Genomic DNA, 16,011 nt, shown 5'->3' on the forward strand with positions numbered 1-16,011 from the left:
ATTAAGTTCACCAAATTTCCCTGATTTACGTTACCAATAATAATGGTTTTTTATTTTTCTCTACTTGAAATCCATTGTATGATTGTATAAAATGCAGTATTTTAAACGTTTTAGGTTGTGTAAAGTTGAACTAAAGATATATTTTTAAAAGATGCTACTTTCTAAATAGAATGGTTAAAAAAAACATATCAAGTCAAATTTTTGGGAACAGAAACCTACAAAACAGTATATTAAATTTTTCTACATGGAAAGATTAGAGAAAATTAAAAAAAAAACTTTTCTTCCAGAAACCACTTAGCATAAAAATTTTAAGAAACTATTAAAATTACTCTTAAAAACATACGTGTATTTATGATAGAACTAAAAAGTAATTGAAATTATTTTGAACGAAATTTTCAAACAGTATAATAATTGTTGCAAGAATAACAAGTAATAGTGAAAGAATAGAAGTAATGTAGTTATTCTTATATAACTAATTGACAAATTTATGCAAAACAGATGAAACCATTTGACATCCATTCATAGGGAGCTTTTCTCTAATCAAGAACATAGGTTTTAATGAATGAATACAGCATTTTAACAATAAAAAAATAAAGATATTTACTTAAGTATACAAGTTCATTCTATTTCAAATGATTTCAGTATGTAACGAAAAAAAATCTTAGATTGCTTTTGTAACAAACAACTTTGAAATGCAAAAAAAAAGCAATTGGTTAATTTCAAAATATATAAAAGAAGAATACAACTTGGTTATAAAATAAAAGAATCATTTAAGTCTAAAGAAAAGAAAAACCTTTATAATCTGCGGTGACAACAAATAGTATAACGGCAAAAAACAAATTTTTTTTAACTTGAAAGTTCAATTTTAGCAATTAAATTAAAAACGCGAAGAAGTAATAACTTTTAAGCTTTTATGGTATTAATTCAAAAACCCAAAGATTTCTGCTTGAAATCGTAATTACAGAACGCTAATTACTTCGCGACAATGGAATAAAGGCAAAGGAGCTAAGGCATTAATGAAGGCTTCCTCTTTGCCTGTATGGTTGTTAATTTTACGTAGCATTAAAAGCGTAAAGGGAAATTTCAAGCTAGGTAAAATAAAAAACCTAACAGACACAGAAGCAATTTTAGGAAGTTCATCCTGTGGTTAATAAGTAAGATTCAATACTTTAACGTTGAGGAAAAAAGATGCACAAATATGCGGCAGTGTATAATCGCACCTCATTAATTTTACTTTTTTTTTTAAACAGACAATTGGCAAAAAATGCGTAGGGAATTATAGTACTTTCTTTTGTAAAGCAAAAAAAAAAAAAAAATTTTTTTTCTTCAAAAAATCCATTTTCCCTGATTTTTTGTAATTTTTTTCAAAATTCCCTGATATTTCCCTGACTTTTCCCTGATTAATAAAGTTCCCTGACTTTTCCCTGATCTCCCTGATTTCCCTGATCTGTCGCCACCCTGTGATAGCAAAGTGACAAATGTTATTTTTTATACCAAAAGGCAGCAGAAATTTAAGTAAGTCACCTTATGTTTCATCAAATATTAAGAATTTTTAAATAAGGTATAATCTGTACTTCTGGATAGTATATTTATGGAAGGTTTTAAATGTGGCACTGAATTATAAATATAAAAATAATAGAATTAAAAAAAAAATACTAAGTACTTTTCATAACACACTAAAAAGTAGAAAATAACTTTTCTGGGTTTGAAAAGACAGTTTAAGTATTACTACTGTAGTTTTTAAATTTTCCAAGAAAATGAAATCAAAAAAGAAGAAAAGTGTGGTTCAAGTAACGTACAAAATTTCTTATCATTATCTAGCGTTCAATCATAAATTTGAGTGTTGAAACATGCATATTTTTCTTAATGGGAAAGTTTGGTTTGAAATGATTTGAACCACACTTTTCTTCATTTGTGGTGTTATTTTCTTGGAATGAAAACTACTACAGGAATACTGAATTTGTCTTTTCTGACCCAGAAAAGTTATTTTGCCTTTTTGAGTGCATTATGAAGGTACTTAGTATTTAAAAAAAAAAAAATCTGTTATTTTGTTCTTTTTAGGGTAAGTGTATTTCAGAAAGCGAATAACGTTACCAACACAAAACTTCACCTTATATTTTCATATAAATGCTCCATAGTAAAAGAAAAAAAACCTATATACGTGTCTAAAACTTTAAGCAATTGGAGCAAAAAATTAATCCTTGTTCCTCTCTAGGATTTATTTGTGTGCTAATTTAATTAGAACCATTTAAATTTTAAAGGTTTTCCAAAATAATTCATGTTTTACAACATGCAAGTTACTCGGAATAAAAATCCTAGTATGTCGTTTTATTTAGCCCCGTTATCGATTATTCGCATAGAGAGTACTGATTGTGAATAAATTTCATGATTGCTTCAGAGAAGCCTTCATTCAAAATTTTCATTATGATTACTGTTAATATAACTGTTGTAAGGCAAAGCATTTTTTTAACAATGGGTTTTATATTTAATCATTCATGGCCCCACTAAATGGCACTAACGCTTAACGGGTCTTGACAATTTATGACTTTTCTGTGTTAAAACCAATGCAACTATGATCCGCTTATGCATCCAAAAATCAATGTCAACGTTTCAAAGTTTGTTTATTTTTGATTGGACTTCGCCCATTTTGATTGCAAGAGGCGCTGAAAGGAACCCCTGCCTCCCCTAATCAATGGCAACGTAATGGAAACAGATGTTCCCTGTAGCGCCTTCTTTGTTGCCATGAGATTCAGCGATTGTCACGGCCTAAGCGAAATTTAGTGGAGTCATGAATCATTTAATGGGGCAATTATATGAAATTTACTGTTTTCCATCATAATCGAAAACAATGATTTTATTTTAGAATTTAATTTTTTAGTGTTAAGTTGTACCTTAAAATGAAACAAATCATATAGTGAAATCCCGAAGCATCTAAGAGGTTTAGTTGCTGAGATAGAAGCAAAAGCAGGCCTCAAAATTTCTGTGACAAACATGCCAAGTATAATAAAAGTGCTTAGTAATGAAAGTTTGACTTACTACTGAACCATCATAAATAAACACAAAAATGCTGTTAGCATCTGTGTGCAAAGAAATGCAACTGGTACATAATATCTATGCCCAAGATAGGAAAAGTCATTGGATGTATATGAACCAAGAAACATTAGTGTTGTTTCCATAAAGCCCTGCAAAATATTAGACAATGTACAGTTAACAGGTGGTTCCTGATTTCAGAGACTATTGTAGACTATTCATATATAAAGAAGCAATTATATTTACATATACACATTAGGGTGTACCAAAAAAAAAAAAAAAGGAAAGTCAATGTTTCAAGTCACACACCCTCTTATATCTTTTCTTTTTTATGTCAAAATAATTGAAAAAAAGTTTCATTTACAGTATAACTTTAATTTAACATTACCTGATTTAATGATTTCCCCAATTAAATGATATATTTCACTGGTCCGGATTTAACTGCATTGAATGTATATGCTCCTCGATTTAACGATAAATTTTCCCAGTCCCTTGACAATCATTAAATCGGGGTTATACTATAATTTGAACGACGGCAACCCGTACTGACTTGCGTCTGAAAGTGTAAATCAGCACTGTGTACTAGGCCAGAAAAAAACTTTTTTTGGAAGTTTGAATTTTATATTGGCGCAACTGTAGCCCCACAAGTACGATAAAAATATTTATCAAAATTAAAAAATACTTAGGTGCCAACAAGAGGCCTAAAATTTATAATTTTTTCAAAAAATGTATTTTTTTTTCCACATATTTTTTACAAAATGTAAGGGAAATTTTAAGAAATTATCAAGCTGAAAAATACAAATAGTAAAGTAGATAAGTAGCGTTAAATAGAAATTTTTGCTCTCTTATAATATTTAAGTCTCCCACATAGTACTCAAAGATATGAATTTTAAGTTAAATTTCTCATTTTCAATATATTTTTTTTTTGTATTATTCATTTGCAAATGTGGATTTGAAAATGTTTGCTAATAAATTTTAAACTAGATATTTTATTTAAAGTATATGTAATTTTTTTAAAAATAAAAAGAAAAATTAAATTTTTTAAAGAAAATTTTACATCTCCTGCTGAACATCTAAATACTTTTTAATTTGGATAAACATTTTGTGGTACATGTGGGGATATAGAGGTAACATTTTATCAACATGAAATTTTTTTGAAAAATTTTTTTTTATTCGGCCTAGCACATAGTTCTGGTTTACTTTCAGAACCCCGTGCCGTTGTTCAAATTATATGAAGCCCTTTTTACAATTGTTTTTATATAAAAGGAAAAAAATAAGAGGGTGGGCAACTTGAAGCATCAACTTTCTTTTTTCTGGGACACCCTAATACACATATATTTTAACAGCATATCATCGCCTCAGAGCAACAGTAAGATATCTTAGTGTTATTTCTGGAATTAGATATCTTATTGTTGCTTAGAGGGGATGATATGCTGAGCTCCATGGATGCGCTATCTCTTCCATTTGGTATCAGAAGTGCATGTGAGAATATGAGAGGATACAGAAAGATAAACTGCCTATATGACTATAACAAAAGTATTTTACACTGCAGCATTACAGAACTCATTTTTAAGATCAAACCATTAAGTAAGTAAGAAATTGTATAGTTCAAACCATGTATGAGGCAGTGAGAAGCAAAGGGATGTAAGAGACAAAATTAAAAATTTGGAGATAACCAGTACAAATGGTAGGTGAACCTCTCCCCTGTCTTGGGGCAAAAGAAAGTACTAGTATCTCTGGTAGGTGCTGCTTTACAGTATGACTTAGGAAAAAAATTTCAATGAAAGCCTACCTAGGACCTTATCTTTAAATGTGTTTTACTCAAAACTTGAAAATGTCCAATTACATCCCATTGCTTCTCACTGCCTTGTATGTCCTTTGCAATCAGTGGTGCTGTCAGGGGGCGGAGGGGGGGGGGTTACAAAATCCCTCCCAGAAGCCTTGGTTTTAACACATATTGCCAATCCTAAAACCCTAGCCGTGTAAAAAAAAAGTGTAATACAAACAATTAGGATTATTAATATTGTAGCCTTTGTAATTTACCAAATAAAAATAACATCGTTAGTAAAGTGCCATCCAAAAATGTTAAGATTTTTATTTTGTCTTAAGCATAGATTCTTAACAGAAAAACCTGATCAATACAGTATCTTAATGGTTAGGCATCAGCCTATTTCGCCTAAGTTAGTGGACTTAAATTTAGGGTCTTAGTCAGTTAATTTTTAAGTTACAGATTGTATCCATCTGTAAAATTATGCAGTGTGTTAAAGATCCGTTAAGTATCTCTTTGATTTCATTATTTTTGGCTAAATTAAATTCCTAGCGTAATTTTTCATCTTGACAACCTAGTGGGCTTGAAATTCCAAAGTGGTAATGGTTTAATGGATATCTGCTGTAAAAGGTGCTGCATGAAAGAATGGATGACAGATTTTGGGGAATGCAGTAGGTTTGCAACTGATGAGAAGCCATTAGACAGCTGCATTAGATACAAACAATGGCATAACTTTCAGCAGTTGGTGACGGAATAAGATTCTACGTGGCTATGAATCCCAGTGCTAACATCAGCATCAATGCTAACTTTCTTCATGTGTCTATAGTTGGGGCAAACTTAACCTGGTAGGATCATAATGCTGTCATTAGGATCTGCATAGCTTACACAATGCTGCCCAGGTTAGATTTGCCCCAACTATAGCCCATCTAGCTTCAGTGGGGGTCACATATGGCGGAAAATTTGCATTTTGAGAAGTGGCTGCATTAATATGATTCCAGCTGCATTATTTATTCATTGCTGATAACATAAACATTATAGACACATTTAAATATGCTTCAATAGATAAAATGGGTGAGAAACTAAGCTACTAAAACAAAAGCTTGTTTGATAAATCAATATTTATTTTAAAATTTAACATATCTTACATCTTTAAACGAGCAATTCTTGTGGGTATGTATATATTTCGTATCTCGAAAATGGCTCTAACGATTTGGATGAAATTTTGGATTTAATTGTATATTAGCATTCTAAGCTGATCTACATCAGTGTTTTTTTCCGTAAAAACGCGATTTTTTACAAAAAAAGGTTTTTTAAAACAAAGTCCTAATTGAGTTAAGCCTTGAAATAAATTGTGAAATTGACGCATCAGGCAGACGATTTGCAACCATAACAATGAAAATTTATCTCTTCTTGCTTTAAAGTTTTATACTTGCTTAGGGTTGCCAGGCTTGGCTGATATTCGCCACTTTGGCTAATTTCAAACACACTTGGCTGAAAACAAATTCAAAAGCATTATGTAAGTCGATGTAAGGCTTTTTTCTTTTTTAAGTGAAACTATCGCTTGACCGTCCTATTTTATTATATTTATTTGTTTTCTTTCTACACTTCAAATAGTTTAACATGTTTTTTAAATCACACATCTAAATTTTATTTCGAAGAAACGTATGTCTTGAGACTGTTTATGTTTTGTTAAGACAGTTGTTATCATTTGTTGGAATGGTTTGTGGATCACCCGTTTTGATGGATATCATGCTGTATGTAGCATTTTCTGGCGTAAAAGTGACCAGCTACACTAAAAGTACTTATTCAAAAAGAAAATCTCGATTGAAATAAAATAGTGAAATGCATCATAGTATGAAAGGAAGTATTCGGTTAAAAACCGATTTCACTATAGCAAAACTGGCTTGAAGGCAGAGCCGCGCCATCCCTATGTGCGAGGTCATGCGGCGCACGACGGCATCAGACTCAAAAAGGCGCCGAGCTGTACCAATCAAAAATGCTCCAAATGTAGAGAATCTCTTTTACCAAACACATAAAATTGAACTTTTCATAACCTCCAGAGCATGATCAAGCCAAAGTGATGCACAGGCCCTTGCAAAATTTTGTGCCTCTCTCACAAGAAAATCTACATTTTTCATGTGGAAGTATCCAAAAACGGGAAGAAGAAATTTACCCTATTTTGGTATCCCTAAAATTGTGGTGCCCAGGTATCCAGTTGTGGCGGTGAAATTACACTGGTCATTGAAACAAGCAATCTTCTCATTGCCTATCCAAAAGGAAAAATTAATGATTTGTTGTGTGTAAATATGCTATTCAAAAGCGTGATCAAAGCGCAATCTTTTAACACGTGATGCTAATTATTGCATAAATTAGTAATTTTCTTCTTAATGTGGGCCGTGAATGCTATTTCGGTATGTCTATAGTACACAAGGCTGAGTGAGCATATCGTCACCTCAGAGCAACTGTAAGATATTTTAGTGTTATTTCTGGGATTAGATATCTTACTGTTGCTCTGAGCGGCGACGATATGAGGCGCAAAAAATGTTCTGTTCCCCATTTTGGTTCTTGGGATGATTATGTTGTATTGTAATTTGTGAAATATGTCCTTTTTTGATATTTATACTATAAGCCCATTTGCATATCTTCGCCTCAGAGCAACAATAAGACATCTAATCCCAGGAATAACAGTAAGATATCCTTCTATTGCTCTGAGGCGACGATATATTTTACTTGTGCGTAATATTTGTATATTGTAGACATCAGTTTTGGTTAACTTTTTAGTTCCAAAAAGTAGCGACTTGACCATAATTACTTAATTCTCTCCCTCCCCTCTTTTTTCTTTAATTATTTGTTATTAAAAGAGCTATGGACAATGAATTTGTTTTAGATATCATATTCAATGCTTTTTCAATGAATCCGTATCTAAGAAATATTGGTTTTACCGGAAAAGATTTCAGGTGCAGATTTTAAGGTGGAATAGTCTCTATACTTCAATTTTGAAACAACGAGTACCCTGTTGTCATGTTTTAACAAGTTCGGCATTAAAGTTTGATTAATTTTTCAGTAATTACAGATTAGAGAGATATTAAGAGCGGCGTTAACTTTGATATTTAAAACATTTTTTTTCCAAAACGCATTAGCATACCAGAGGAGCTACTGAACTCGAAATAACTTCAAGATATGAAGTAAAAATATACACTGTAATCCAAAATTTAATACATGTTTTTACACATTATTTTTTTTTTAAATAAATTAAATACCAAACTTTTTTTTTTCCACGTCAAATTTGTCTGAAAAACCTCATTCCAGGTGTTAACTATATTTTCACTGGACACCACTGCATAAAGGCGCTCAAAAGACATTTGCACGATGGCGCCGATCAGGCTTGGCGCGGGTCTGCTCCAAGGTCAGAAGATTTTAATTACTGACAAGAAAATTGTATAGTGGAAACAAATGTAACAGATAGTTTAAAGCAAAATGTTGATTTAATTACATTCAGAATCTTCTTTGTTTGGTACTTAAGTGTTATAAGAAGGTCGAGTGCTTAATATTTCGTTAATGTGAAGCTTTTCTAGTATATTTGGAAAAGTATTGAACCTTAAAAAAACACGAGTTGACAAAAAATAATTCTTTTAAAGCCGAGCGAGGCTCGGTCGTCCAGGTACTTTTCAATAACACGTACTATCAGTAAAAAGGGAAAGATGAGAAATTCCAGAGTTAAAGTTCTTTTACTTGTGTACAAATAGTTTCAACAGGGATTTGTGAATTTTAAGCTATAACATGAGTTAGTACATAAAGAAAGAAAAATTTTAAACTTTTCCAATATGAAAATATGAAATTACTACATATGATTAAAAATTGAAATGGGGCTTAAAATTAAGTTTAATTTTCAGGGTTCATACTCAATTCGGATAAAAAAATTCCATGACTTTTTCATGACTTCATAAAAATTTTCATGACCTCGTTAAATGAAGAGAATGGTACTACTTAATGTCAAACCTGACAATTTTTTTGTAAGTGGGCATTAGAAAAACTTTTACATGAATGCCACTACCTCATCAAAGCACTTACTTGATTAAAAAAATATCAGTGCACACTGCAGAAACTAATAAACTATAATTTGTCTTTGGGCAAAAGTTGAATGAGTTATTACTAAATTTCCGATCGCAAATTTACTTTTTAAAAAAATATTGCCATTTGGTGTCAACAGTGCTTCTAATCATCCATGTAGCTTGACAGTATTTTCATTCATTGAAGTAAAGTCATGTTTGTCAGTAAATCAGGGGTAGAAGTGGTCAACTTGTAATATATAGGACATTTTCCAAGAAAAATATCGGACAAATATAGGACATGTTTTATAAACTATTTGTTTTTTTTTTAATTTTTTTTTTAAGGTACACCAACCTTTTCTTTTGCCTCTGATTGTTATGCATCTCTAAGATTTTTCCATTGCTTTTTGAGTTTTGGATTTTGCACCAAGATAAATTGTGACAAAACAGAAATTATTCCATGGTAATGCACACACTTATTGCTTTTCCAATTGCAGCATCTTAATTAACCTTAAAATTCTTATTATAGCGTCAATGCTTTAGGATGATCTTTCTTATGTCAGTATCTTTCTGTTTGCGAGGGAAACCCCTTACAACTGATGCTACATCTTGTGAAAGGTGCCAAAATGAGTTTTACTACTAAAAATCCTAAGCATTTGCAATTAGAAAGCTGATCAATATTTATTATTGCATGGCATTTTTCCAAAATGAATTAATTGACTTCCAAGTAACATCAAATCTCCATTCCTAAAAAATTTTAAGATTAATCCTTTTTTTTTGCATAATTACATACATTTAAATATTTTAAATACACTTTTTTTGTATTGATAATGGCTGAATCTTCACCACGTTTTGTTGTTAGTGAAGATTCATTGACAAAAGGCTTTATCAATAGTTTGGAGAGCTTTTCATAAAATATGGATCACTGAAGCTTTCTTTTAAATCAATTTTTCAATTTTGTCAAAAATACTCTACACTTATAACAAAATTTAAACAGACGGGTGCCAGCAGTCATCCGAAAATAAATATTTTTTTTAATAATTATGTATCTCGTTTTAAAGCAGTCTTCAATTATATTTTGTCAAATTGTGGAAGAAAGTGCAAATAAAGTGACCTCAAGGCTTTTCAATAGTCAATTTCTATAAATCTTTATAATGAACTATGGAAATATAGGAAATATAGGACAATTGGCAAAAATATAGGACACTTTTGATACTTTTTTTGAAAATATAGGAAATAGAAGGATATATAGGACTACTTCTACCCCTGGTAAATTCATTTTTCTGAACCAGTGATATCACAGCTGGCCACATAGATCAATTTTGCGAGCTGCACGTTGGGCACTACTGTTTGATTATTAGAATTCCCCTATTTGTATGTTCTATCGTCTGACTAAAGTCTTCATTTTCTAAAGCTTTCACAAATTAAGATAAACTCTGACAATTACAAGTGGTTGAAATAAGCTCGGATGCAATTAAATTACATGTGGGCGTGGTAAAATCAAGAACATGCTAAGCCCACCACTACAGAACATAACATGAAAGAAGCTCTAAAAATAATGGTGAATTCAAAATTAGGGATGTCCCAGCAGTAAAATCACATTACAAAAAAGGCGGGCGAGTGTAACAGAAGCAGATGCAATAGGATTCCTAAACTCAGATTTGTTTTTAAGATTGTTCAATTTTCGAGTATTATTAGCTTTTACAAGCAATATGGTTAAATTATTATAAATTTTAATTCTCTACTGTTCTTTACTACTGTCTAAGACATTTTTACATGACTTTAAATAAATTTCAATGACTTTTAATGAAAATATTAATTTTCCATGACTTTTCCAGGTTTGAAATTTGTTAATTTTTTTTCCATAACTTTCCAGGATTTCCATGACCCGTACGAACCCTGAATTTCAAAGTAGATATTGCAGGTATTTTATACCCCTCTTTTTTATGGGGGAAAAATTAAAAAAAAGTGCTATAATCTGAGTTCTTTAGCCTGCTATTTCAATTAGGCTTTGCCAACTAGGCTGTCACTTTAGGTCTCAATTTATTGTATTGAAAGTACTAATGCAATGAAGCTTTGAAACAATATGCAAATAATAATATGTAACTCAAAATAAATAATATGTAAGAGTAGAGTGAGTTAACATGCTAACAAATTATACTAACAGTTCCTTGAAGCAAATTCTGTGCATAGGTTGACACTCCTCCACCCTTAGACGTTTTCTGCACTTCCTCTGTATACTTTTGATGACAGTAAGAATTAAGTTCAGCAATATTATGATTTGTAAGTTTTATTTTTTGGAATACGTTCCAAGAAATGTTATCATTAGACCAACTCAAGACGGATATATTTTTCTCATTGCTTGAGACAATGGATACAGGTGATCTCAAAATCTAAAAAAGTAGAAACAAAAAATAGTTATACCCATGACAATGTAGCAAGATTAAGAAATGAAACATTTTATGAATTAAGTGAAGAAAAAGAACTTTTTGCTTCAAATGCAAAAATATAGTACAGGTTACAACTAATAAAAAGCATCATGTTAACTCCCCCCCCCCACACATACATGCATACATTTATAAATATGTCTTACAATTCTATATGTTCCAAAAAGCTCTAAAACCGATGAAACAAATCAAGTATAGTGTAACCCCGATTTAAGGGGCTGGAAAAATGTCAAGGGACTGGAAAAATGTATTGTTAAATCACGGATATCGTTAAGTTGAGGAGCATAGACATTCAATGCAGTCACATCCGGACCAGTGAAATGCATCATTAAATTGAGAAAATCGTTAAATCGAAGTTATACTTTTCACTCAAGGGTCCCCCGTACCTACCACTATTTGTGGTAATGGAAGTTCTACAGTAGATGTATAGTATACATCTACTGTAGAACTTCAATTGTATATACATTTTCATAAATACACATATTATGTATATATTAAGTAGTTACTCATATGTATACTATCTGCCAGTAATTACCAATTGTTTGGCCAATTTATAAAAATTATTTTATGCCATAGGCTTTTTTATTCATGCACATGCCTTTGGTAGTTATATAACTATCAATCTATACTAAACACTGAACATTTTTAAAACATGAGTAACATTCACAGAGATGAATTAAAAATGCAACTTTCCTAATGCTTAGAGAAATACAGAATGGCCAGTCTGACCAAGGAAGAGAAATAGTAGTATAAATATTTAAACATGTTTCATACAATATAAAAAAAAGGATGTATTTTTAAAAAATTGTTACCTTTTGAACATAACTTTCAAGATCTGGAATTTGGATTTTTTGAGGTTGATTGTGATCATAGAGTAGAACATGAGGCAATATTAGAAAAATGAAGTTTACGAGAAAGATGAGAATATTCATAATGAAGAGCCAGCGAATAAAAAGAAAATATGAAACAACACCTGCACCATGTTGACCTAAAAATATATTTTTACATAAATAAATTAATAAAGTAATTCTAAAATAATAAAAATATTAAAATGATAATTTGCAATGGACTATAGTTGCGGCCAAACACACACACAGACACAAAAATAATAATAAATTTTGCTCAACATTTAGTAAGGGATAGTCAAGGAACAAAATTTACCCCCATAATCGAGTTAACTATTTCTTTATTTTGAGCATTAAAGAAAATAGTAAATGTAACTCAGTGCAACAAAACATTGAAACTGTTATGCTCAAGAGTTTTGCTATGAAATGTAAGGTGAACTATGAATCATGCAAATTTAATAGGTATAACAACTAGGGCTGGACAATGTAGGAATTTCTACATTCTGATGCATTGCCAACCTTACATCGCAATGTTGTGATGCATCATATTTTTCAAAAAAGCTTTACTTAAACTTACTTGTTTAAATTTTACAAAATACGAGTATGTACAAGACAGGTCGCACAATCTTTCTCTTATTAGAAAATAAACTAGAATATTCTTTGCAAGTCTCCTATTTTATCTAAAAAACTAGTTTCCATTTCTTATTAATAGTAATATTTCCCAATATTATTCTACAAATATTTTGTTAAAATATTGGACATATCTGCCACCACACTTATTACTATACATTTTTTTTTTTGAAATATTATTTGAAACAGATTCCATAAAAGTGTTGATCAGAGGATTAAGTTAAGATAGCTTTGCAAGTCTTTAAGTACTTGTTTCTATGAAAAAGAAGACACATTTTCAATCTAAAATCTTATTTCTGAATTCAGATTTGGTCAAAATTGTACAAAGAGAAAGATGCTAAATTTAGTTTTGAACATACTTATCATTACTAATGCAAAGCATTTGAATTTATGATTATTCCTTAATATGTAATAAAGAATTTTTTCTTATTTTGGAGACATTCGTTCACATCTGAAACATGCAAGGTGATGGTATTTTGGAGTTACTAGAATATTCTGCAAAACATTGCTACTCAGAATTTTACATCTATACTTAACTACATATTTAAAAATGAAAAACTAGAATTAATATATTAAAAAATCTACAGTGTAACTCACACATTATCACATTAATTTTGGATAATATATATATTACCTTCAATGGTTTTTAAAGAATTATTCCACAGCGTAAATTTAGATGCATGCCTTTTACAGAAGTATTTTATTCTACTTAGGAACTAGAAGTAAAAACATGATGAATTTCAGGTCGGTTGTTAGTATCGATATAATATTAAGCATATATTGATATTAAGTAATACAAAATAGTTTGGACACGATCATTACCAGACACATTAAAAGCAAACATGCTGACACTTAGAACAAAAGGCAATATATTTAATTTCAAATACTTGGATTACATAACAAACCTAATAATGATTTATTTCGAGAACACGCAAGGTAAATAGTTATTTTATAAGTATTTCTAAATACAACAATGAGAAGCACATATTAGTAGAGGACCGTCATTTCAAAATTTTCCAAATGGGGGAGAGGGGATCAAAAGGTGCAGATTGTATTGAAAATCAACAAAAACCACACTCACATATGGATAAAATCATTGATTCCTGAAAGCAAAGTTCTCCCCCTATCCCCTTAATGACGATCTTGATATGGATGCTTCACTTGCCAAATCAATTAACTCCATAAAACAGAAAGTAGAGAAAAGTGATGAAGAAGATAGTGTTATCCATAGGGGTGAATGGGCCCTCGTTTTACATTTTCTGTCATCTCAGGATCAAAAATGTACTGAATTAAAAGTTAAATATGAGGATTTTTTTTTTAAAAGTGGAGTTAATCGATTTGGCAACTGAGGCATTCGTTATACAGTACACATACCTGCCAACTTCGAAAATCTCAATGTGTAAGATACACATAATGTGTTCAATATGATATGTAAACCAGTCTCTTCTACTATCTTTTTTTAAACAAATTATTTTTCCTCTCCCAAGTTATTTGTTTATTTATAATTAACATTACTTTTTCAATAAGCAGAAAACACTGCCCATTTGCTATTGCTCAAAAACGCTTGTTCAAGCAAAATATTTTTAGAGTTATATGACCAATAAAGCTATAATATTACATAATTATTAAAACTGGCACAACTGCCAAATATTTGAGAAAGGCTGAAAACAGAACCTGCATTTGAGTAAATCACAATTTCCCAGGTCTATTTTGTTTCTAGAACAATAAAATAAAGTTTTTTGACTGCCAAATTAAAATCATTCTAAATGGTTTAAATACTTATTAGACAAAATTAATTTTCCCAAAATATTTATAAACAATATTATTAGTAAGCTTAGATAAATTAAAGTTACGTTTTAAAAACAGTGTTAGGTTAAACTCAAACTGGATAGTAAATATCAAACATGTGCAGCAAAAGAATGGGCCTGTAAGTCCTCAACATAAGATAAAATATAGGGTAGGTAGAAAATAATTATCAATACAAAGTTATTTATGTACAGGTGGCAGAGTCTAATATTAGATAAAACTGACTGAGAGTTCCATGAAGGCAATCAATCAGATTTTAAAATGGGCAAAAAGAAAAAAAAAAAAGGGGGGGGGGGTTCGGGCCAGGGCATAAAAACTACTAAAAACGTAAGTTTTACACCTAATGCATAAAAGTTGGCAAGTATGGATCATATTACCTCGATTAAGGTAACAAAAAGTTAAATATGTATCTAACATTACTGCTATGATTTATTCAATAATATTTTTGCAAAAGTTAAAATATAATTTATTGTATGAGGGAAGAAAAAATCATTTAAATCGATTTTAATACTGTTATAAAATAATGTACTACGAATGACTACCTAGGTAAAGCCATAAGTGTAGGAAATATATAGATCAGGGGTTCCCAAATTTTTCCAATCCATGGCACCCTGATCTAATTACTATCATTTTATGCATATTGATACCATGGATACTTTGCAGCACCCCTCGCCTCTCCCTGCTACATCTCAGGATATTATGCCACTTAAAGAGCCCCTGGTATATATATATATATATATATATATATATATATACAAAATTAAAAAAAAACATACACATATCAAGATTTTTTTTTGTCATCATGAAGTTCCGACTGTACAACTTTTGTACCAGTTCATATGCAAAAACTATTTAAATCACTACATTTTGAGTCTAATACATATTTTTAAATCAAATTTATCAGTTTGTAAATAAAATATCAATAAAGGACAAACAAGACTTTACTCATATCATATGAGTGTTACACCATATCTAATGGTGTAACATTGATGCTCAAAATTAAAACTTCAAACAGAAAAGCATTGCCCCCTGGATTTGTCATCACCAACAACATTCACCTTTTGCTCTCTTCATGTATGCTTTGAAAAAGTTATGATAATTTTTTTTTTTTTCAATTAAATTAGTAAAACGGCCCAAAATTCTATCCCTCGGTGTTTTAGCTTTTAATTTGAACTATTTTGGTTTGATTAGTTTTATCTTGGAAATAGGTTCAATAGGTCAAATTCAAATTTCAACTAATGAGTGACGGAAAATTTTCAAATCTGTACCTGGGAAGTGAAAGGCATAGACTTATAAAAACAAAACTAGTCAGGACATGAGTTTTCCTTTTGTGGTGATTTGTACTACTGGATTGTCATTTATGGTCTATTACAATGAAAATTTGTTTAGCAAAATTATAGTATTTTATACCTAGGAATAGAGTATAAGAAGTTGAA

The 16,011-nt window shown here is 30.6% G+C and overlaps 1 protein-coding gene across 1 annotated transcript in view; it reads right to left on the bottom strand.

Moving 5' to 3' along the window:
• LOC129222909 (transmembrane channel-like protein 7) overlaps positions 1-16,011 on the bottom strand; it is a 65,028-nt gene that overhangs the window by 39,039 nt on the left and 9,978 nt on the right. The window contains exons 5-8 of the mRNA XM_054857474.1: positions 13,404-13,485; positions 12,107-12,282; positions 11,013-11,240; positions 3,037-3,182 (exon numbers count right to left, since the gene is read on the bottom strand). Coding sequence (XP_054713449.1) covers positions 3,037-3,182; positions 11,013-11,240; positions 12,107-12,226 — 494 coding nt within the window. The 5' untranslated portion in view covers positions 12,227-12,282; positions 13,404-13,485. The remainder of the gene's footprint in view (positions 1-3,036; positions 3,183-11,012; positions 11,241-12,106; positions 12,283-13,403; positions 13,486-16,011) is intronic.

Source organism: Uloborus diversus, chromosome 1, assembly GCF_026930045.1.
Source record: "Uloborus diversus isolate 005 chromosome 1, Udiv.v.3.1, whole genome shotgun sequence".
Classification (NCBI taxonomy): domain Eukaryota; kingdom Metazoa; phylum Arthropoda; class Arachnida; order Araneae; family Uloboridae; genus Uloborus; species Uloborus diversus.